We start from the raw sequence: 22,464 nt of genomic DNA, 5'->3' as shown, positions 1-22,464 counted from the left end.
GAGGGGGGAGGGGCGGTAGTTACAGTTGCAGTAGCACAGCAACAGAGCAGGAGGGAGAGACAGAGGAAGAGAGCCAGGGACAAAAGCGTCACATTAAAAAGGTATAGTAATCATCCACAACTATTTTCAGTTGCGGATGATAAAGGATTCAGAAAGTTTATTCATGCAGGCCCATATGACAGAGAATGACAGAGAATCTTCTTTTTGTTTTCATATTTTAATTTATATTTAATTGTGTTGCGGTTTGCAGTCTTTTGTGTTGTTTCGCTTTAAATTTGTTTAAAAGGAAAAAGCTAAAAGTTGAAATGTGAATAGTTGGTTTTTGTATTATATGATTTATTTATTACATTTTATGTGGAGTGAATAAATAAAAGTACAGGGTGGGCCATTTATATGGATACACCGTAATAAAATGGGAATGGTTGGTGATGTTAAAGTCCTGTTTGTGGCACATTAGTATATGTGAGGGGGTAAACTCCTCAAGATGGGTGGTGACCATGGTGGCCATTTAGAAGTCGGCCATCTTGGATACAACTTTTGTTTTTTCAATCCGATTATTAAGTGATGATGTGACGAATCCTACTTCCGGGCCTAAAGTAGTCTGTGTTTAATATGGCTTTTGTGTTGTTAACGTGTTTAATGCTTTGTATTTTCTTCTATTTAATCTCAAAAAGCTCCTAAAAAAAGTCAGTGATCACCATTGACCTCCCTCGGCTTTTATTACCGCTAATCATTTATTTAAGCTCAGTTTTTAAAACCTTGCGATGTAACTACAGCACAGCCCATGCAGCAGTATATGAATGACTAACCTCGTATTGTGGATAGATTATCTCAGTTGTTCTCCTGGCTGAAGTTTGGTCCTTTTACAGCATCCTGCCATGCGATTACATTTGTTCCTGACCACTGAGAACCCTCACGTTAACTTTTATCCAGTGGAAAAAAAGTTAGCTTGTTTATATTATGCTAACATAGCTGTGTCGCTAGCGGTCACGTAGCACATCATTATATACCAGCTAGCCAAACTTCAGTAACCCTACAAACGTCACTGCTGTTTAGTTTTCTGTCTTCATTTATGTTGGAAGTGATAACAGAGCTGTACGTTTGAATTTGTTTCCAAAACCCCGCAGTCAGGACATGCTATATTGTATTTAGATGGAAGCTAGCGATCTAACTTCCTGCTAACTTCTAACTCCGTTAAATGTCATAAATTCCGTTTTCATGGATGCCTGGATGTTAAACTCAGTTGTTACACCTGGTAGAGCAGAACGCTGATAATTTTATTAAAGATGAAAGACTTAAGAATGTGTTTTAACTCTCAGTAATGCCACAGTGATCATTTGATATATGGACCTGCAGCAGAGTATAGGAAGAGGGCCATTTGACACATCAAACTTATTGGTAATGTCACAAGAAAAACAATGGTGTGCTTGGTTTCAAGGTAACTTTATTCATTCATGAGTTATTTACAAGTTTCTGACTTACACTCTGACACTTATAAAATGTGCTCAATGTGCTGCCCATTGTGTTGGATTATCAATGCAACCCTCTTCTCCCACTCTTCACACACTGATTGTCATGGTTGGCTGTGTGGCAGGCAGGCAGGAGTGGTGGACCCAATATGCAGGACTCTTGGAGACAGGACTTAAACTAAAAACGCAGCTTTATTGCTGGAAAAACTCCTCAAACTATGACTCTCAAAAAACAGTGGTGCTGGAAAACTGGAACATGACAAACACACAGCATGGAGAAGGTAAGAGGATGAACAGACGTTAACGATGCAACACCAAGTAGGGGAAGACACAGACACTAAATACAAGAGGTGAACGGAGCGAAGAGGAAAAAGCTGGGAGACACGGCTGACGCTGATTACACTGACGAGACAGGGAGAGCACAAAGCTGAACGCACTGACATAGGACACAGACCTACAAAATAAAACAGGTAGCACACGACAGACAGAGACACAGACGCAGACTCATAAGCAGGCATACCGAATATAACACATAGAACTCAAACAATAATAATCATCATCAACAAAACACCAGAGAAACAAAACGTTCATTCAAAAATAGACCAGAACTCAGAATGCTGGGTCAATACTGACCCAGAACCATGACACTGATAGCAACACCGCAGGAGCAATGCCAGCACAGGCATCCAGTATCTGTAGTTTCAGGTGCTGCACATCACGCACATCACATCAGGAGGCAAGCGTTTGTCACACTTCCGCAGTCCTCCAGAATTTCTGTCCCCTCAATGATGACCGATACGTTCACAGGATCTTGGTTTTCCCGTGCCACATTGGGATGGATTACGATGATCTTCATCATGTGATTACTGCAGTCCTCTTTCAATGCTTCTTGGCTGACGTCCTGTGAAAACAAACAAACCACAATTAGAAATAACTAGAATAGATTCCAAGTAAAAGAAAAGGTTAAGAGAAAAAAATGTAAAAATAAAAAAGAGGTATACTCAATTTAGTATACTCAAATAAAACAATATTCATATGGCACTTTTCATACGTAAAGTTACAGAACGTGCTTCACAGAGGCTGACCCTGAGACAAAGAAAATCACTTTTGGGGGCCATCCAGCCTGGAGCTGTCCATGGGACGGCACACGTGTTGGTAGACCAGAACCATTAAATAATTAAAATAGGTTATAAAGGTATAATCAAATTAAATACGCTTTTGCTCATAAAATAAAGTTAATAAGTGATCGTTAAATAGTCAGAAAAAAATCAGACAAAAGGCATCTTCTGCCCTCAGCTGAATGTCTCTATCCAGCTTATGCAGAAAGCTAAACATTAAATGGCTTCAGTAAACACTCAGGTACGGTGGCCCCTAGAGACAAAGCACGTACAAACTCCAAAACACATGCAAAATACAAAACACATGCAAAATACAAAACACATGCAAAATACAAAACACATGCAAAATACAAAGCACATGCAAAATACAAAACACATGCAAAATACAAAACACATGCAAAATACAAAACACACGCAAAATACAAAACACACGCAAAATACAAAACACACGCAAAATACAAAGCACATGCAAAATACAAAACACATGCAAAATACAAAACACACGCAAAATACAAAACACACGCAAAATACAAAGCACAACGGAAGTGCTCCAGGACGCTAGGGGCAGTGTTGAGTTTTTGTTACCTAGTGGCTACATAAGCCATGACGTTTCTAATGACCGGATTTGGTGTGTGGCAGTAAAAGGTAAATGAACCTTCTTTTTTTTTTTAATTATTTGAATATATATTAGTGTTTGTGTATAAATCAACAACTAATACACATATGCTCTCAATTGTGTAATTTAAGTTATCTAGGTAGTTGTGTTTTGGAAGTTCTGTTTTACGCTAGCAACATAGCTGTTGTGTTGGAAATGCGTTTGTGTATATACACTTTAGCTTAGGTCTGCCCTTTGCCGTTTTAATACTCTATTTTAAAAGAAAAATGCTGTTTGTTTCAGGATAAGAATGTTTTGTCCATATTGTGGCCATAACGTGGGAGAAGTCAAGTTCTGCGGTTCATGTGGCAAACATATTGAGTTTTTGGCGTTTGTCGACAACAGTAAGTATTTCACAAATAACATTTAAAAAAAAGGTTGTCTCAACCAGTTCACAAAGCTGCCATTTGGCTGTTTACAGTTTATTTACATTTGAATGCAGTCCTTATGTACTATATTATTTTTATGTTATATAAATTGCATACACGTTATTTTGCAATCATTTAAACCATTAAGGTATATATCTGTGAAGATTCTTAGTCGTCCAGGTTAGGGTTATAGTTGTAGACTTTATTTGTCTTGAATTTACTGAGGCCCAAAGAAGCAACATATTAATTTAGTTTAATAATGAGACAATACATTGGTTTTAAAATGTCATTGTTATTTAAAACTGCACATTTCTTGTCTGATGATCTATTTTACCATTTCCCATCTTTTTTTTTTCTGTTTATAAGGATCAATTCCAGAAAACCATTGGTATCACAATGGTGTTTGCACATGTTTTCCCAATTGGGAAACGTGATGCATCACCAAACAGCAATCTTGGTCTTGGTTCCATTCCAGCTGGTGGAATGCTGTTTAGGCCCGTGGCAAACATCAGTATGTCTTGTAGGGAGACATACTGATGTCTCCCTACAAGACAAGCATAATCAAAGCATTATTTGATTATGCTAAAATAATGCTTTAAATTATATGCCTTTTTATTTTAATAAACAATTAATCATCCAAGCTTAACTTCAGAATGTATTAATTTAATTTTATAGTCAGATGGTATAACTTTCTCACCAGCGCTGTCAAATGTAAGAAATTTGCTGTCCTCAAGTCCATCAAAGATTCGTCGTGATCTAAGGCATTTCATTAATAATGTCAAAAATTCATGTTTAGGACCACCATTATCCATTCCATCTTCACGCTGTCCTGCATCATCGCTGAACTTCACTAGTATATCATCAGTTGGGTTGTAAGACACACGTCTAAAGCCCCGAGCTGCTCCATCCCAAACATTTGCTCTGTTTATATTAAATCTGCTGATAGATGTTTTTATTGTCTTAGATGCCAGCTCTTCAAGTACTTCTGCAGCAGTCAGGCCATTTGTACTAGAACATAAAAAAATTATTTAATATCACATAAAATGAGGATGTTATTACTCACTTTTAGCATATTTACATTCTCACATTTAAATGTATACTTACCTTTGTGTTTCACTCTCATCCTTTTCGATGAGAACTTCTTTGTCTGAGTCACTATCAATTACAATCGGTGCATAAACACTTGTGTATGTGCTGCAATGAAAAACATTTAGTGGGCAAAGTAGAACATTTCTTAAAATCTAAAGTTAACTAAGATTTTATTGGTCTAGTGTCTCAATACACAAATTTCTGTGTCCAAAACATACCTGTAGCAGGGACCTTGAGTCTAAATATCAAAAATATATGAACAGTTAATATAATTTATGTTTGTAGCCTGTATGATAATTAGACATTTTTCAGAGTCTTACTTCAGAAGAAGTTTGCAAGTTTGACCCCCTGTAAAGAATTTAAATAATTTCAGAATTTACAATATAATACATAATAATGTGTTTTGGCTCCTCCCTATTCAGGGTCGCCGCACTGTATCCTCCACAATACAAAACTTACCTATTTCTTGAAGGTGCTCTTTCCGGTGTGCTGTGATTATCTGGAAAATCCCATACCTGATAAGTAGTAAAATAAGCTTAACAGCACTTTTTAAAACTTTAAAATTTTCTTGATTATATTGGTGTATACAAACACAGACACACACACAAAACAATGGTAAAGAAAAAAGACTAACCACAGTGTCCGACAGTGGGCTTTCTACTGCTTTTACTTGAACTTCATTGTCCTCTTCAGATTCACACTCTGTGTTGCAATCTGCAAATATTCAATGATTCAAAACATACATATATTTAAATTAGACTGTATGTATTGAAAGCTATATCTAACAATTAGCAAACATATAGAACACTTTGGCTATGCAGCACAAATTAAATATATTTGAAATCTGTGGCAAAATCATGTCACTCTCTGATTAACATTTTTTTGAAAATCTTGAATTATTTTTAATATCTAAAATTTATGATTGTCACTGCATTATCAGAATCACTTACCAGTATTTAAGAAGTCATCATGGTTACAAATGTAGAGAGTTATTCTTTGATAGGCCTTCCCTATGGCATCCTTGTATTTTTGGATGTTGAAAGGGGTGTTGGTTCCAGGAATTGTGTTAACTTCCCTTGCATCAGGGTATAGCAGTACATAGGGTCCATCGGCCATGTCCTGGTTAAAGTCCTTATGTTTTTTTCACGCTGGCAGACAAGATTTGCTCAGTTGACCAGTGAGAATGAACATCAACTGGAAGTGACTTTCCTCGAACAGGTCTTATACCATCACTGGTCCTTCTCATGATGCCAATCTGTATCTAGGAATGAGATTAACAATAACATGTTTTTACATCTTTGCTCCTACATGATCTTCCCTGTCTTCCATTTTATTTCTGATCTGTAGTTGTGCTCCAGCTGTGCTGTGACTCAAAAGACAACATTAGCGACTAAATCTAGTTTTAACAGGGGGCATATATTATTGAAGGAATGTTGACCAAAGGCTGACAATTAAGAAATTCTGATCAGGTTAAAAATTGTAAGCCCTGTATCAGTGGTGAACTACAATCCCCAAGAGCGGCAACTAGATCGTTTCTAGTTTCTTCAACGTTCCCCGAGCAACACTAATGTCCAAGGTTGTGATTAGCTGAACACACCATATGCAGGTAATAAACAGCAATCAGCCTCAAAGTAAATTAAACAGAGATAGTACGGGGGGAGGGGGGAGGGGGGGGGGGTCCATAGCTGTAGAGGACATAGTTGGCCACCCTTGCAATATATACAGTTCCTTTCATATGCATATGGAAATTTACAGCGATGCCTTGGCAGTGCTACAGGTAATTTGGATTTTGTATTAGCAACAAAAGTGGTCAACGTCCACGTTCAAGTTTATGACATACCTTCATTGGTTTCTGTTCCTGGTGTTTCTTTGAAAAAAATGCCTTTCTTTCCCTTTCTTTCACATCCCTAAATTTTATAAATGACTCCACTAATGATTTCCCAGCTATAAACAGAAAAAAAAAATTATCATTTTAGGGAAGGGACAGTTAAGAAGATTTATTTAATACAAATATGTTTTTTACCCTGTGTAGACTGTATAGTTGTGCCAGTCAGGATGCTGGAACTGGTAGATGGAAGAGCTGCTGCCTCTTCACCAAGGGCAGGATTTCTCGACACAGTGCTGGTGATGTCCTTTAAAAACTTGATGTTTTTACCACATAGACTACAAAAGGCAGGACTGTCTGCCAAGAGGTGTCCACAGAAGGGACAGTACATCTGTAAAAATGACCCCATCAAATGTTTTACAAAATTAAGATTCACTACAACCCACAGAAAATACAAGTATTTCACATCTTACATTAAGACTCCTGAACCAAAAACATTACACTTAGATTTGTATAACCTCACTTGCAAATACTTGTTTTACCATGAGAATGTTTTTCAATCAATTACTCAGAGCAAAATATTAAAATAAGATTACATATTTTATCTTAACTTTCATTCTATATATGTATATAAACGGCACAGCATGCTACTTTTTATGTTTAGCAAAGGACAGAAATCGCTAAAACATGACGTTTTCATACTTTTATCCATTTTTTTAAACCAGTTCTCCATGAGCAAAGCATAAACCAAGCGTTCATAGTAATAAAAAAACAACAACAATCAAACTAACAACAGTTTGCACATTACATTTATTATGAGGCGTGGTTGGTCTATCCTTGCTGGTGTTTTCCGCTGGTATCCATCTCCGTGTGTTTGCAACAAACTTGCCGTTTATTTTGCAAATCGAGCTCAACACTGCCCCTAGCGTCCTTGAGCACTTCCGTTGTGCTTTGTATTTTGCGTGTGTTTTGTATTTTGCGTGTGTTTTGTATTTTGCATATGTTTTGTATTTTGCATGTGCTTTGTATTTTGCATGTGTTTTGTATTTTGCATGTGTTTTGTATTTTGCATGTGTTTTGTATTTTGCGTGTGCTTTGTATTTTGCGTGTGTTTTGTATTTTGCATGTGTTTTGTATTTTGCATGTGTTTTGTATTTTGCATGTGTTTTGTATTTTGCATGTGTTTTGGAGTTTGTACGTGCTTTGTCTCTAGGGACCACCGTACTCAGGAGACCGCATGGCATTCTTCGGAGCTTTACTGATCCTTATTATTTTTTTTTGTAAAACTGTAATAACAGAAACAGAATACAGTGTATTCACTCTCCATTCAAATACACAAAGATTACATTAAATATTGTTGACTTATGTAAACAATCACTACACAATCTCAGTATCAACACATGTCAAAAGATATAGCCAACACCACATGCTGGTATACTTCATGTTAGCAGGCTAAACAAAGGGCTAACAGCTAGCTTGTGCTAGTAATGTAACAAACTCGCTAAACACACAAGAAACTCATTACTTTGCTGAACAAGGTACTAATAAGTGGGAATAATAAACCGTTTTGCCACACTTACAGATTATGCCTTTTCAAGGGCGTCAGATGCAGGAAATTACAGAGACACAGAGAAATGGACCTTCTCTGTCGAGCGCTGGGAGAAAACCACTGCTTGCGCTCTAACATGGCGCGACCCTGTCAACCCACTAGATGGCAGGCTTTGCCCAGACAAGATCAGGAATAAACATATTTTCTGACACGTTGCAACAGTTAATTACAGAACGAATGATTATGACCCGCCATATAACAAACTTATAAAAAACACACCTTAGAAATAACAGGAGGGGCAGAATAAGGCAAGTTCAAGTTTAAGGCAGATAAGATAAAGATTAAATATGATTTAAAAGATAAAGGGTAAGAGCATAAAGATTTAAGAAATTAGTTAAAAGCCTGATTAAAAATATTAATCTTGAGTCTTTTTTTAAAAACATCACGAGTGTAGAGAATCTTTGACCTTCAACATATCATCACAAGTGAAGACCAGATTATAAGGTTAGACAATAATTTTAATACAGTCATTATGATCATCAGATACCTGATGGTCTTTGATCAGCTCCTCTCCACTCTCTCCAAGATACTCAACTAAGCAACGAATGATAATGTCCCTTCTGCCATCGACATGATGCTATTAAACCCAAAAAGAAAATTTATTGCAGAAAATACACAACATAACATATGTAACATACATACATAACAGCACATACAGATGTAAACAGAAAGTTACCCATGGAGAATGTAAGCCTGCAGCTACATTCTAACGTTGTGAAGTGCGCAACTTAACATGAATTTCTCAACGATATGTGTTAAGACAAGAGTCCAGTGCATGTCATAATCTGTGGGTCCAGAAACTGTCTCTGCCCAGTGAGGAAAGTTTTCTGCCTCATCACTGGACATGCAAATGAATTTTTCGCAACATATCAGTACCTCCTATCACAATATTCACCAGTCAAGGACAGGAATTCCCACACGCAAGAGTAATATTTTGGGAAATAATTGTATTGGAGTCTATGGGCAACAGGAAGGGATCTCGCTGCACTCAGAGGGTCACCTTGAAAATTCTGTAAATTTCTCTGCTTTTGAGCGCATATTAAGGGAGAGATGACAGGTATGGGCAGAAATCTGTGCCATCAGAAACTGAAATTGAATAAGTTAAATTTGAATTTGAATTGCTCAGATTGAATCTGAATTGTAACTTGAATAAATGCTTTTGAAAACGGAATTTGAATTAGTCTAATTTGAAATTGAATTTATGGTTTGAAAATGATCATCACTAAATTGAAATTGAATTTTATATTTTGAAAATGAATTTGTTTGCTTTGAAACTGCATTTTATCCTTTAAAAATTCAGCTCTCGAATAATTTCAGTTTCACTTCTCACCATTCAGTTTCAGTTCTACAATTCAATTTCAGTTCCAAAATTCAGTTTTTTGGAACTTACATCCGGTTCCGGTTCTTGCGTAATCGAACTTCGTTTTACTAGCGGACCGCAAGTGGCAATCTACGACATCTTGAGCTGGAGCTGGAGCTGGAGTAATTCTCCTGAAGACATTCGTGATGTCAAATGACCAGTTGAGAAACGCTCAGGTTGGTAATAAATGTATTACATGTATAAGAACAAGCGTCATGTTAACAAATAATACCCGTACAGTAACGTTTATGCGTGTTGTAGCTGTTAGCTAAAAACGCTAATTTAGCGTAGATTGCCCTGGGTTCAGCGTTGACAAACAAATATGAAAGACAGCTTTCAATAGAATCCCAAAGTTGTCATCTTGTAGCCCTCCGGAGTCCTCCACACTTGCAGAGGCCCCTACAGTAGGAAAACGTGCAAAAGAATGTCAAAACCATTGCCATTTGGGTTTACTTATGTCTCACACAGCATCCCAAGTCTTTAGCTTACTTAAAACCCTTAGCTACAGTGTATATTTAGTCCAACACTCATCAGTGTCTGGATCATTACTGATCACTTCGGTGTGATATGATATATAACTTTTCTGTTACATAGTGTATGATTAAATACACAGTACTCTTAACGTACTCCTCAATTCTTGTGTTTGACAGGCAGACAGTTCAGAAATCAGCAAGACACCTGCTAAATTTACTAACTTCTACCACTGTTCGGCCCAGTGTTCAGACTCACCAAGAGCCTCCCAGGTTTTGTGAAGCTAGACACAAACAACACATGCACAGATTACCAAATGACTTTTGAATCATTTGACATGTGTTTTATTGTTGTACTATATTAATTAGTTAGCATAAAATTATGTGATGCATCTTCTGAATATTGTGTCATTCTAGCAGACAGGAAACGAGTCAGGAGAGAGGGAGAGATGGCCGACCAAGTGTCCACACAGAAATGACTAGGTTCCTTGTTGTATTTGTTCCTTTGTCAGACTTGTTGTTCCTTATACTTACTCATTTAAGTTCTCAATACCCATAACTTGTTCAGATGTACAATTGTATTATTTTATATCAACTTATAACATGTCTTCACAGGTCTTTTCCTGCTCTTTATGGAAACAAAGCAAAGCGCCGGTGCTTTCGAGGGCCTGCCAACCAATTCACACCAGTTAAAGAGATACAACTTAATTTTTATCTCTTACCCAAGCTTGTTCAGTCTACTCCAAAAGGCAGTGAAGAATTTGTCCATCTGCAAGCTGGTTTGGGACGTAGGTCTACACTGATACCTGACAGCTACAGTCATGATGAGGTAAGGTACTGCTCCACATTGACAGGAAAATATATTTGTTGTAAGTTAACGATCAAAAAGTGTTTTTCTTTATTCAGAGTCAATTAATTTGGTGGCCGATGGTTTATTTCAAAGGTATGTTCAAGACTCAAAGATCTGTATCCAAAACTGGAAAGTGTTTCTGGGGGCTGGCTGATTTACAAGGGAGCAGGTAGAAAAAACCTCTTAATGGCCATTCCAACTTTTGAATTGATAGTTATAGAAGAATTTTGATGATATCATGACCATGAATGCACTGCAATGTGTACTGCCACATTTTGAATAGTACTGAGTCACTCACTTTTCTCGACAGGTGGATGGGGTTCTCGGAAACTAAATATGGTGCCTCCTGAGGACAGTGGATATACTGGGTCACTGCTAAAAAATGCAAGTGCTGGGGGAAAGACCATCCTTTACATTGCTCCAATCCAGGAAGAGCTAGACACTCAGCCGCTGCCTCCTGACTCTAGCTCCTTCTCCAATATGCCAAAAGCGATGTGCCACTCATGTCAAACCAGCTACCCACTTCAACTCTTAGCACTGCATGTTGAAACATGTCAGCCTTCAGATACTAATGCACAGGAGGTGTGTACAGTCCCGTTGCATGGATGAGTCTGGGAGATCACATTACACGTAGCTTTGTCCTATAAAACTACGTAATGACTGAAACGTGTTTTGAAAATGTTTTTATCAGTCAGGAGCTTCATGTTCAATGTTGTGGATGTCACTACACTTGCTTGTGTTTCTGTAGGTAATTTATTAAGTTTGTACTTGCTATTCTCCTTTATCAGACTTGTAATGAAGACATAGAGGACGCACCACATCCCATACCACATACAGAAGACGATCAACTTAACTCACATCTAAAGGTGAAGTTTTGTACCCCTTTAACCTTTATCTATTTGACTGTGCATGACAAAGACAGGAACATAAATATGATGCCTTACATTGAATGGGGAGAAAGTTGAGTTTGATTAAAGTGTCCTACAATAGCCAAGTTGAAGAGGTTCATTATTAGAGGTTGGATTTATTCCTTATATTTAAAGTGGGTAGCCCATGTAAGCTGTATTTGTAATGAAAGTTGACAGATAAGCAACAATCAGATGTATGGAATCACATCACAATTCCATTCTTTTAAAGTTGCTGGTTTTTTCCCCTTTCTTTGCTTGTCTTGACAGGATGTGGAGGAAGATGTCATTATTTTGTCCTCAACTGCAAAGGTAATGTTGAGTGCAACGTGTTTAATGTCTGTCTTTGAGGCATTATTGATTCTATCGTTGATATTGTTTCCTGTTACAGATTGTGTGCCCTGTCTGCGGTGAGACATTTCCTCAGAATGAGGTGGAGGCACATGCAAGCGAGTGTTGTGAGAGGTAATGCAGTCTTTTAATATGGCTTCCAACGTATGTTTGAGAATTTCCCTACAAGCCTTTTGCTTTCCACCTATTAATTTATATTTTGATAGACAGCATTTTATGCTTTGTTAGTGATTGTGCCATGTATGTTATACTTTGGTTTTGATCCTTATAATTTATTTTTTTTTTTTGCATTAGGTTTTGTCATTCTTGCCATAACATTTTTAATTGTTTAAGTCTTACAGAAGTTATTACAACACGGTTGAAGAAGTTCTCTTTTAAGTTTTTAAGTTGTAAAGGTATTGTTTTATTTGTTGCTTTTGTACAGTACATGTTTGAGGTCAAGTGATGTTGTTTTTACTCTGGCATTTTTTCATTACAGCAATGCAAACCTACCTTCACAACAAAGGATGGGCATTTCTAGGTTTGTACACATCAGTAGTCTTTCTTCAATGCTCTGTACAGTGGTTTTCAAACAATTTCTGCCAAGTACCCTTTGTGTAAAGGAATCCAGCTACCTAAAGGCTTAGCCTGTCCACTGCATTTTCTTCTTCTGTTAGGTCAAAGTCACATACTGCTAGTGGTGACACAATTCAGTTTGAAAACCTAAAAGACATTAACGAATACACATGAATACACACAACATGGTTTCCAGTATCATGTTTGTAATTGCGAGTTTTTCTCCATTAGCCTGGATGAAATCCTGCAGGCCATAAGTACTGCTGTGAATACAGAGGAAGAATTCCGTATCACTGTCTCAAGATCCAATATGGTGGAGCGGGGACTTGCACAGTGGAAGAGGCAAAAAAAGGCATTGCCTACAAATCAGCTGAGGGTCACATTCATCGGAGAGGCAGGAATTGATACAGGGGCATTACGGAAAGAATTCCTCACAGGTACTCGTATTTAAAATGTGATCTAAATTGATAGGAGTGAAAATGGCTACTTAACCGGACTAACTATTTGTGTTAAAAGAAATGGTTGCAGGCTTGGAGCAACGGCTATTTGAGGGTGACCAGACTGGGAAGGCTCCCAAATATTCATTGCTGTATCTCGATCTAGGAAACTTCCGGTAGGCCTTTCTCACATGCATTGGGGTCCGCAGTTGTGTGTACACACACACGCATTGGAAATTACCTGATTGATGTTATTTATCTCTTCTCCTCTCACAGTAGTGCTGGTGAAATTTGGGCAGTTAGTCTGGCGCAAGGTGGGCCACCACCCTGCTGCCTCAAAGACTGGTGTTACCAGTACTTGTGTAGTGGACAGCTGCAGATTGAGAACATTAGGAAAGAGGATGTCTGTGATGATCATTACACTTCTGTTATCTCCCAGGTATGAAGTCTTAAAGGTTTCACTGCTCTACAGTGTTTTGAATTACATGTTTAGCACAGATTTTACCATCCCTTATGTTATTTGCAAATTATAGGACTCTGGAATTGGTCATGTTAATGTGTATGTTTGTGTCCTTTAAGGTTGATTCGGCAACAGAAGATAAAATGACAGAACTCACTGATGAAATTTTGAGTTGTGGCTATCATGGACCTGTTAATGTCGAAAAGAAAGAAGAAATTGTTCGGTAAAACTGTTTTACTGTTTCCCCCCCAAAAAAACTTTTTTTTTTATTTTTTCATTTAGCAGCATGCGACTTTTTCTTCCTTTCTGCATTTCAGTGCTGTTGTTCTTCACGCCACACTTCGGTTGGTGCCTCTCCTCTCCCAGCTACGTGATGGGCTCAACCTTTATGGTCTTACTGATCTACTGAAGCAGTACCAAAACATGTGCCAATCGCTGTTTGTCCCAGGGGTGGAAGTTAAGGTGAGTAAATGTTGACTTTAGTAGGGATAACACTTGTAATTGTGAATAGCAGTTCAAAGTGCTCTTTATCTTTACTTTACAGTATATACTTCAAGTCCTATAGTAGAAAATGTAATTAATGGTGGCACTGGAAAAAGAATATTCAAAATTGTCTTAAGTTGCTTAATATTCCTGAACCGTTTAGAGCAAACACAAGGCATCAGGAGCAATGAAAAAATCCCTTTTAACAAGGATTATTTACATGTAACCTACAGAGTTATAAAGAGACTTGATCTATACAAAGTTATAAGATTAAATGAGAAGAACTAGCAAGCAGCATGAGACAGACGTTTTATGTCCCTGTCTTTATGCGTGACAAAAGAATACAATTACTTAGAATAAAGACAAAATAATAGGTCCTTGATCTCAATTACAATTAAGTCTTGATTCAGATAAAGTCACAATTTTCTTTGTCTTTCTTACCAGGCTGATGCTGACTTTGTTTTTGCAACATGCCATCCTGAGTTCAGCGAGAAGGGCTCCAACAAAGAACAGGTGGAAATGAGGATTATGAACCATCTACAGGACTTCTTGCAAGCGCTGGAATCACGTAAGTGCACATGTAGTTTACTGTCAATGTATTTTGTCTTTCTGTGTTAAACTTGGAATCATGATTTTATGTAAGGAATGGCTAAACTTTTAGAGAATGGCCAGTCTTGGTTTTCATGGAGTTTGCTGCTTTAGTGTTTTTAGATCTTTTTGTCCGACGTTTCTGGAGTACACTTCAGAAAACGTTTTACAAAAAGATATTAAAAAACAAAAGCAGCAAAATGTGTGAAAACAATTCTTATTCTGTAAACCTTTGGCCACAGCTGTAGATTACACTATGAGTGCTTGTTCACTCTTTGTCAGTAATTAAGTTTTTAAGTTGTGTTTGTGAAGTTACAGGTAAACAGTATCTAATATTTTATCTAAATGACTGCTTTGTCTTTTTTTAAAAAAGGTGAAGAGCCTGAGACCAGTGACCGTCCAGTCATCCTTTCCCCAAGTTCATTCTTGCAGTGGCTCACAGGACAAGGCCACATTCCTGTCCTGCCAGATGAGAAGATGAACTTCAAAGTCTCTGTGCAGTTCAGCCACTCATGCCATATTCAGTATGGCGCTCATGAAGTTTGCTACCCAACCGTGACAGCATGTAGTAATACAGTCAAGCTACCTGTTCAGCATATGCAAACTTATGAAGAGTTCAAGCATGTGATGACAAACGCGTTCCACTATGGTCAGGCATTTCTTCATATTTAGGAGCATAATCAGCCAGCCAGACATCTTGATTGTTCCATGAAATGTTAGTAAAACAAAGAAATCGTTGCGTGTTGCTTGATGTTTTTTTTTATTATTGTTTTACAGTTTAAGCATTCTGTTTATTGCCATTGAAATTATTATTAAAAAAAAGTTTTTGTCAATATAGTCCTTGCTGATCTCATTCCCTCCTCCATTTGACTGTGTCAGCTTGTGAGTATCTATTTGGGTTCATGAGTGTAACAGAAAGTAAGAAAATGAAAATTACCATTAAAACAAGGAGAGGTTCTTATTCTTCTTAGAAAAAGGGATTATTTAAAAGAAAAACTATCACTAGCAGTTTGTAAAATAACATGTTCTTATAATTTTACTCTGATGGGCCAAGCTGCAACTTTCATGGATGGTGATGTAGGTGAAGAGCATGTGAGAGTGTGGTCAGGTAAATGTCTCTTCCAAAACTACATGAAGGCACAAGAGGATCTATGGAAAGGCGTAGAGATTCAATATCTTCAGCATTCAGTGGACATTCAATTTCTGGCACCAAAACACCTGGGTTGTTATGATGGGATAGCCCTGCACTCTCCCAATCAATGCTCTCAATTTGGATTTCCTGAAATAAAGCAGCGCATATGTAAATGATTTTAAAAATCTACATATAGCACTCAATAAAACCAAAACATTGCCATTAATACTCAACTGCCAAATTTTCTTCTCTGTGGCTCTCTGATGGGGTGCTGCAGCATCCCAAGTTCCCACAGCTGGTTTGGTGAAAGGCTATGCTCTGTCCTGATGGAATGATCATTCCAGCCAGCAGAAAACTTGGCCAAATCTCCCTTGAGTCTTGGGAGGAAGGTATAATGGGCACAGAAGAGATGAAGACTATCTGAGATGTTAAGAAATCCATCTTCCTCCAAGCTGTGTAGTACATCATAATAAATGTGTGTCACCCCTGTCCAAACGTCCCTCCATAGGCGCTCAATTCTACATTTGAAAAAAAATACAGAAAAGGTCTGAAAGGTCAATCAAAAACTAACAAAGGACAGCCAAACAGCAATTCAGCTGGAGTCAATCATGATGAAATAACAATGTTATGCCATTTAAGATCTTACAAGCATTACCTCTGGTTGTGCACGCTTTTTCCACTTATGAAGCTTCCACATCCTGTGCCTCTCACAGTGAACATCATTTCAGCAATCTTGACATTTTCAACTCCTTGGTCAGCTCTCACTCTGTACCATATAAGATTTTAAAAATAAGTATTGAAACAACAAAATACACTAAAAAATTATTCAAATACATGATTGACACACTTGCAAATTTATATACAGCACTGAAATCCTGATCATTTCATGGTTAAACATGGCAAACACAAATCATGAGACAAACTCCAGAATAAATTTAACGAAGAATTACTCACTTGTAAGGCCATCCAAATCTTCTAACTCCGTCCAGAAAAAAATCAAGTGCAGTGCTGGCTGTGTTGTTACATGCAGCATTAAGGTACATAATCTAAACCGGGGGAAAATTGATTAACACCACCACATTAAAAATTCATACATATATACAAAATGTTTATAGGAGGACATGTGACAAGAGTGTGCAAACTGTCATAATACACAATATGATCAAAATATGTGAGCTGTATAATTACATAAGCGGAGAGAGAAAAGATAACAAGATGTGAGAAAGTCTTTGTGGATTTAATAATATGTGCTGTATTTGGGTATTCAACTTACCTTCCTAGAGTAGCCATCTATGCCGCCAAATATCACTATGTTGTATCTGGTGAAGAAAAGACAAGCAAAGCATAAAGCATCTGATGGATAAAATTATTCAGAATTATGTTAGTCATTTAATTTTCTATGCCAAAACAAACCTAATTAATTTATGATTGGTGTCAATGTGCTGTAGGAAATGTGGGCCTTGAACAGAGTACTTTCGCCGAACCACACAGCCCAAAGTTGACATTCTTGTTAAGATGCCCTCTGTATCAACTCTGTGCATTGATGCCTTTAGTCTGTTCCACTGTACACGGTGGCCCGCAGCTTGAAGGTAACCCTTGACAATCTGATATCCAGCATGAGGTAGTCTGGATTTAATGTCTCTCACTTTGGCATCAAGAGCGTCATTAGATAGGGTAGAGTAAAGACTCCTAACTGACATGTTGTACTCCTGCATTCTCCTGTACATGGTACGTCTTGAGACACCAAGAAGGTCTGCTACACATGTGGCAGGTAGACCAAGCTGAAGAAGACTTTGGAGGTGATTCTCTGTGACCTGAAGCCTAAAACGCCCATAAGGACCAATAATCTGTACCACAGAGTTGAAGGGGGGAGGGTTGTTTCGCTGGTGTAACAAGCTGCTCACTTCTTCTATAGCTTCGCAGACATCAGCAGGAAGGTCAGCATTCTCCAGTGCATTCATGAAAGTCCTCTCTTGGGTCACAATGTACTCCAGAAAATCAAGGTCAAGAGGGTCGTTGTTGAGGACATACTCCAGCCTTTGCCTAAATCTGGACAAGCACTCCTGCACGAATATATTCTGAAAAAGGAAATGCAATACAACGTCATTTAGTATTAAGATAACTGTTAATAATAAGTGTCACTTAAGGCCATTACAAACCATCAACGTTGCCTTCACATTTTAAATCCACAAGAATTTAACAATAATAAGCACAGTTTCATGGATTTCAAGCACTTTAATTAATTAATAGTGCTTTTCAGGAAACCTGCAACTTCCTCACACCTGAAACTAGCCTGTAAATTTTCCTTCATCCTACTGTAGGGGCCTCTGCAAGTGTGGAGGACTCCGGAGGGCTACAAGATGACAACTTTGGGATTCTATTGAAAGCTGTCTTTCATATTTGTTTGTCAACGCTGAACCCAGGGCAATCTACGCTAAATTAGCGTTTTTAGCTAACAGCTACAACACACATAAACGTTACTGTACGGGTATTATTTGTTAACATGACGCTTGTTCTTATACATGTAATACATTTATTACCAACCTGAGCGTTTCTCAACTGGTCATTTGACATCACGAATGTCTTCAGGAGAATTACTCCAGCTCCAGCTCCAGCTCAAGATGTCGTAGATTGCCACTTGCGGTCCGCTAGTAAAACGAAGTTCGATTACTCTGCGCGCGATTACGCAAGAACCGGAACCGGATGTAAGTTCCAAAAAACTGAATTTTGGAACTGAAATTGAATTGTAGAACTGAAACTGAATGGTGAGAAGTGAAACTGAAATTATTCGAGAGCTGAATTTTTAAAGGATAAAATGCAGTTTCAAAGCAAACGAATTCATTTTCAAAATATAAAATTCAATTTCAATTTAGTGATGATCATTTTCAAACCATAAATTCAATTTCAAATTAGACTAATTCAAATTCCGTTTTCAAAAGCATTTATTCAAGTTACAATTCAGATTCAATCTGAGCAATTCAAATTCAAATTTAACTTATTCAATTTCAGTTTCTGATGGCACAGATTTCTGCCCATAGACAGGTTTGTATACACTTGTAGAGACAATCATGTGCATAAATTGTTAATTGTGGCCACAGTGTCAGGATCAAGAGAACAGTTTCAGCCAACACAGACACTGATCAGATTAAAGGACAAGTTCAGTATTTTACACTTAAAGCCCTGTTTTCAGTTTATGATGAAATCGAATGATTTTGATTGAAATTTGGACACATGCTGCTGGCCCGAGCTTTTTTGGTTTCTGTGGTAGCACACCCCCACCTCCACAATGGCTTCATAGGTGCACTGGAACAATCCTTCTTAAAACGCATAAAACTGTCATTTACAAAGACGTGAATCTCACCGAGTGGTCAGGAGTGTTCACTGATATGTTCACACAAAAAATCGCTGCAAAAGATACTTTCCAACTGGTTTTTATTGTAGTTTTTGTCTAACTCCATTGACTTGTATTAGATGTGCTGTGATGTACGGTATTAGTCCGCCGCTATTCTATTCTATTATTCAAGCTCTCGGCGGAAGAATGTACAGGTGTGAGGCGTTTGAAAAAAAAGGTCCACAGTTTTACAACAAATGGTAAAACACCTGTTGGAAAGCATTTTTGCAGCGATTTGTGTGTGAACATATCAGTGAACACCCCTGACCACTCAGTGAGTTTCACGTCTTTGTATGAAGCCATTGTGGAGGTGGGGGTGTGCTACCACAGAAACCAAAAAAGCTCGGGCCAGCAGCATGTGTCCAAATTTCAATCAAAATCGTTCGATTTCATCATAAACAATCTGAAAACAAAGCTTTAAGTTTAAAATAACAAACTTGTCCTTTAAATAAGAGTGATACATTCTCAGTGTGTATGACCTCATCTTTTCCATTAGATTATGTAATAAAAATAATTTAAAATTTTACCTTATTCAGTGAGTCCAACATTGGTTTTATTTTGGTCCCTGCAGTCCCGCCCTTCCTTCGAAATATCTCCAGGAGTTTGGTGGTGTACCCGTCCAATCTGGACAACAACGTTCGCTGTGTGCCATCATTTTCATAAGCTTGCTTTCCTGCTTCCAGTGCAAGGTCTATATCATAAGAGAAGTATTTCAAACTTAAATGGCCATGGCTTAAACCTGTAGGATGGTCCACTCTCATCTGGGGAGGACAACAGGATTGTGTCGCATACAGATTAGGAGGAGCTTGCTCCGGTAGATAGTGGAACTGGAGATTCGACTTCTGACATGTCCACAGTAGTGAGACTCAAGATTACTGATTCAGTTTTTACTACTTTGAGGTTAGCTTTATCTTGTACTTCCTCAATCGAGGTCAAAGTGAAGAACTGACCGTCGAAATCCATGTCCTGGTACATAATAGTGAATGGTCCTGTAATATCAAATGTCTCTTGAAGAACATCATTGAGGTCCTGAAGTGTGCTTGGGATGCCTGCAGGTAAAAGTAGTTTGTGGACATCATCCTCCCCAAAAATTATCCGCAGTTTCGCTGAGGGTGCCATATCAACAGGAAGAAGCTGCAACAACAGAGAAGAGAAATACACAGACATTTATTCACAAGCTTCTCTCCTCACATTTCAAAAGTATAGGCAAATGTGGTGCTTTAAAGTTGTCAGGCGTCTTCCTGCAAGGGTGTATGAAGCCAAAGGATAAAAATCTTTAAGGTCTCTTTGCTCAAGTAACGGCACACTCCCTGTGTTCTCCAGCTCATAACTCCTCAGGTGTTCATTGTACCATGTATTTTGTTGTCTCACGAAAAAAGTCAGTTTGTTACAAATCACCATTATCTGTAACACTTCAGAAAAGTCAGGCAGTCCTGCAGTGGAACCACAACACAACAACATTCCCACTGCATAGTTGGTGCCTAAACTGCACACATTATTGGCAACATACACAGCTGTAACAGCAGGGAATCTGCATTTCACCAGGTCTTTTAGATCATCCTTAAGCACATCTAAAGAGACCTCTGTTGTTTTTGTGACTGCAAGTGATGGTTTGACAGAATGTGATTGATGATATGCAACCATGAGCTGGTGCTTATTTGCAAGGGACAGCAAAATATTCCTGAAACAACCAGTGTGTCTGACCACCTTCTTGAAAAAACTGTGTTTGGCCTCGAATCTCATTGTCCAGAGGGCAGCTAGGGGGCCAAATTCCCGAATGAGCTGAGGATAGTGCTCAAGGAAATGGTGCTTGGGAATGAGCTTATGTTGGGGGAAAACATCAAGGAATCTGCTTCGGTGTTCTGAAATGATGCTGTCAAGATAGCAAATGCTTTCTTCAGTGTGGGCTCGAAACATGACAAGGTCCACAATGTCTTTCAGTGTCATCAGCATCTGCCATACAGGCTCTTGTTGGGGTACTTTTAAACCTATAATCAGAGGCAAAAGACGTAATAAGCACCAATTTTCATGTGCGTTGCCCCCTACTGATTTTTGAGTCGAAAAGTTAGCAGGAATGAGAATTACACAGAATTGCAAGATAGATTGATGTCAATGTGGAACGTAACTGCACCGGAATGTTTCCCAACACCCAATAGACAGCTGTGACTTTGTGCTTTTTTCGAGATGTCCCAATAGGATTACATACCTCAAAGTCATCAACGTACAGGATGAGACTCACTCTGTTCTCCTCTACAGAGAAAAACTTGTTGTTTTGATAGTGAGATCCATCACGAAATGTCTGGTACTTAAAGTCATATTCAGTTTTTTTTTTCACCTTCAAATGTGTTTTCTTGAAAAGACTTACTTAGGACCTGCACCAAGGAGGGCAATATTGGGACATACTGGAAGGTTTTGCCCTTTTTTTTAATTATCAAGTATGTGTTCTTCTTCCAAGGCAGTACTTATAGGGTGTGTCTCACAAAGATTTTTCACTAAATCTGAGATAATGGCTGGATCCAGATCACAATTATGGCTTTTCAAGGTGGACACCACCACATCTCTTAAAAGTGGACCAGATGCAGAGGTGGATATAAACTGAAGCTCATCTACTATTTCATCAATGCATTTGTTTGGGACATTGAACATGCTTTCTAACTTTAAAAATAGATGGCCAAATTTCTCTTTTATATCTTGAGACAACTCCTGTGGTTCCCCATCCCAAAGCTCTAAGCTCTCTTCCACACAGGTCTCATCCTGAGCAAACATGGGTTCATTGGGTTTGCTTTTTAATACTTCAGTTTTAAAATCCTCAAGGGTGTGTGACTGGTGTTTTCTGTGTCTATGTGTAGCAAAGGTGGAATAAATATTTGTACTGAAGTTGCAGTTTTTGAAGACACATGCAACTACTTCAAACTTCCTTAAGTGGTTGTTAAGATGCTCAAAATACTGCTTCTCTGAATTAAAAAAAAACAGAGCAGCAAAGTAGACAAGTAAATGAAAGAGGTCCACTTTGTGTGACCATCTTCACATGGTGTCAAGACAAATGGGTCTTAAGGGCATTAAATGTTTTAAACGAGCAAGGGCAATCAGTGTGAAGACAAGGGACTGACTGGCTGCGACCACCATTTCCATGCTTTAGTCTGTAGTGTTTTAACAATCCCAACCTCTTCTCTGACTCAAAGCTACATATCTTACACATCCATCTCATGTTGTGGCACCTTAAACAGACAAATTGACCATCTCAAAATTAAACCAAACTGCCACACAAAGAAATTATGTGACAAGTTAAACCTAATCGTTACTAATTTGATCTTACCTTGTGGAGTTCAAATTAGCAGTCAGAAGGTCC

General features: G+C 38.1%; 2 protein-coding genes across 2 annotated transcripts; one reads left to right on the top strand and one right to left on the bottom strand.

The window, feature by feature from the left end:
* Positions 1-2,193: 2,193 nt before the first annotated feature.
* Positions 2,194-5,815, bottom strand: LOC143414515 (uncharacterized). The gene is made up of 8 exons (XM_076879057.1): positions 5,650-5,815; positions 5,334-5,413; positions 5,159-5,214; positions 5,020-5,047; positions 4,918-4,937; positions 4,715-4,804; positions 4,300-4,618; positions 2,194-2,370 (listed from the first exon to the last, which is right to left on the bottom strand). Exons 1-8 carry the CDS (start codon positions 5,813-5,815, stop codon positions 2,194-2,196), a joined length of 936 nt encoding a protein of 311 aa, XP_076735172.1.
* Positions 5,816-13,351: 7,536 nt separating this feature from the next.
* On the top strand, positions 13,352-19,778 carry LOC143414754 (uncharacterized). The gene is made up of 5 exons (XM_076879591.1): positions 13,352-13,500; positions 13,641-13,744; positions 13,839-13,983; positions 14,449-14,572; positions 19,687-19,778. Exons 2-5 carry the CDS (start codon positions 13,665-13,667, stop codon positions 19,776-19,778), a joined length of 441 nt encoding a protein of 146 aa, XP_076735706.1. The 5' UTR covers positions 13,352-13,500; positions 13,641-13,664.
* The last annotated feature ends 2,686 nt before the right edge of the window (positions 19,779-22,464 follow it).

The sequence above is a fragment of the Maylandia zebra genome, linkage group LG22, assembly GCF_041146795.1.
Source record: "Maylandia zebra isolate NMK-2024a linkage group LG22, Mzebra_GT3a, whole genome shotgun sequence".
Classification (NCBI taxonomy): Eukaryota; Metazoa; Chordata; class Actinopteri; order Cichliformes; family Cichlidae; genus Maylandia; species Maylandia zebra.
The sequence above is the reverse complement of the archived record's forward strand: the minus strand, read 5'-3'. Positions and strand labels throughout refer to the sequence as shown.

Coding starts and splice junctions, on each gene's coding strand:
- LOC143414515 (XM_076879057.1), bottom strand. CDS start 5,815: ATGGCCGATGGACCCTATGTACTGCTATACCCTGATGCAAGGGAAGTT. Junction 5,414..5,649: donor TGATGACTTCTTAAATACTG/GTAAGTGATTCT, acceptor GAATATTTGCAG/ATTGCAACACAGAGTGTGAA. Junction 4,619..4,714: donor GATGAGAGTGAAACACAAAG/GTAAGTATACAT, acceptor TTTATGTTCTAG/TACAAATGGCCTGACTGCTG.
- LOC143414754 (XM_076879591.1), top strand. CDS start 13,665: ATGACAGAACTCACTGATGAAATTTTGAGTTGTGGCTATCATGGACCT. Junction 13,984..14,448: donor TCCCAGGGGTGGAAGTTAAG/GTGAGTAAATGT, acceptor CTTTCTTACCAG/GCTGATGCTGACTTTGTTTT. Junction 14,573..19,686: donor CTTGCAAGCGCTGGAATCAC/GTAAGTGCACAT, acceptor TGGTCCCTGCAG/TCCCGCCCTTCCTTCGAAAT.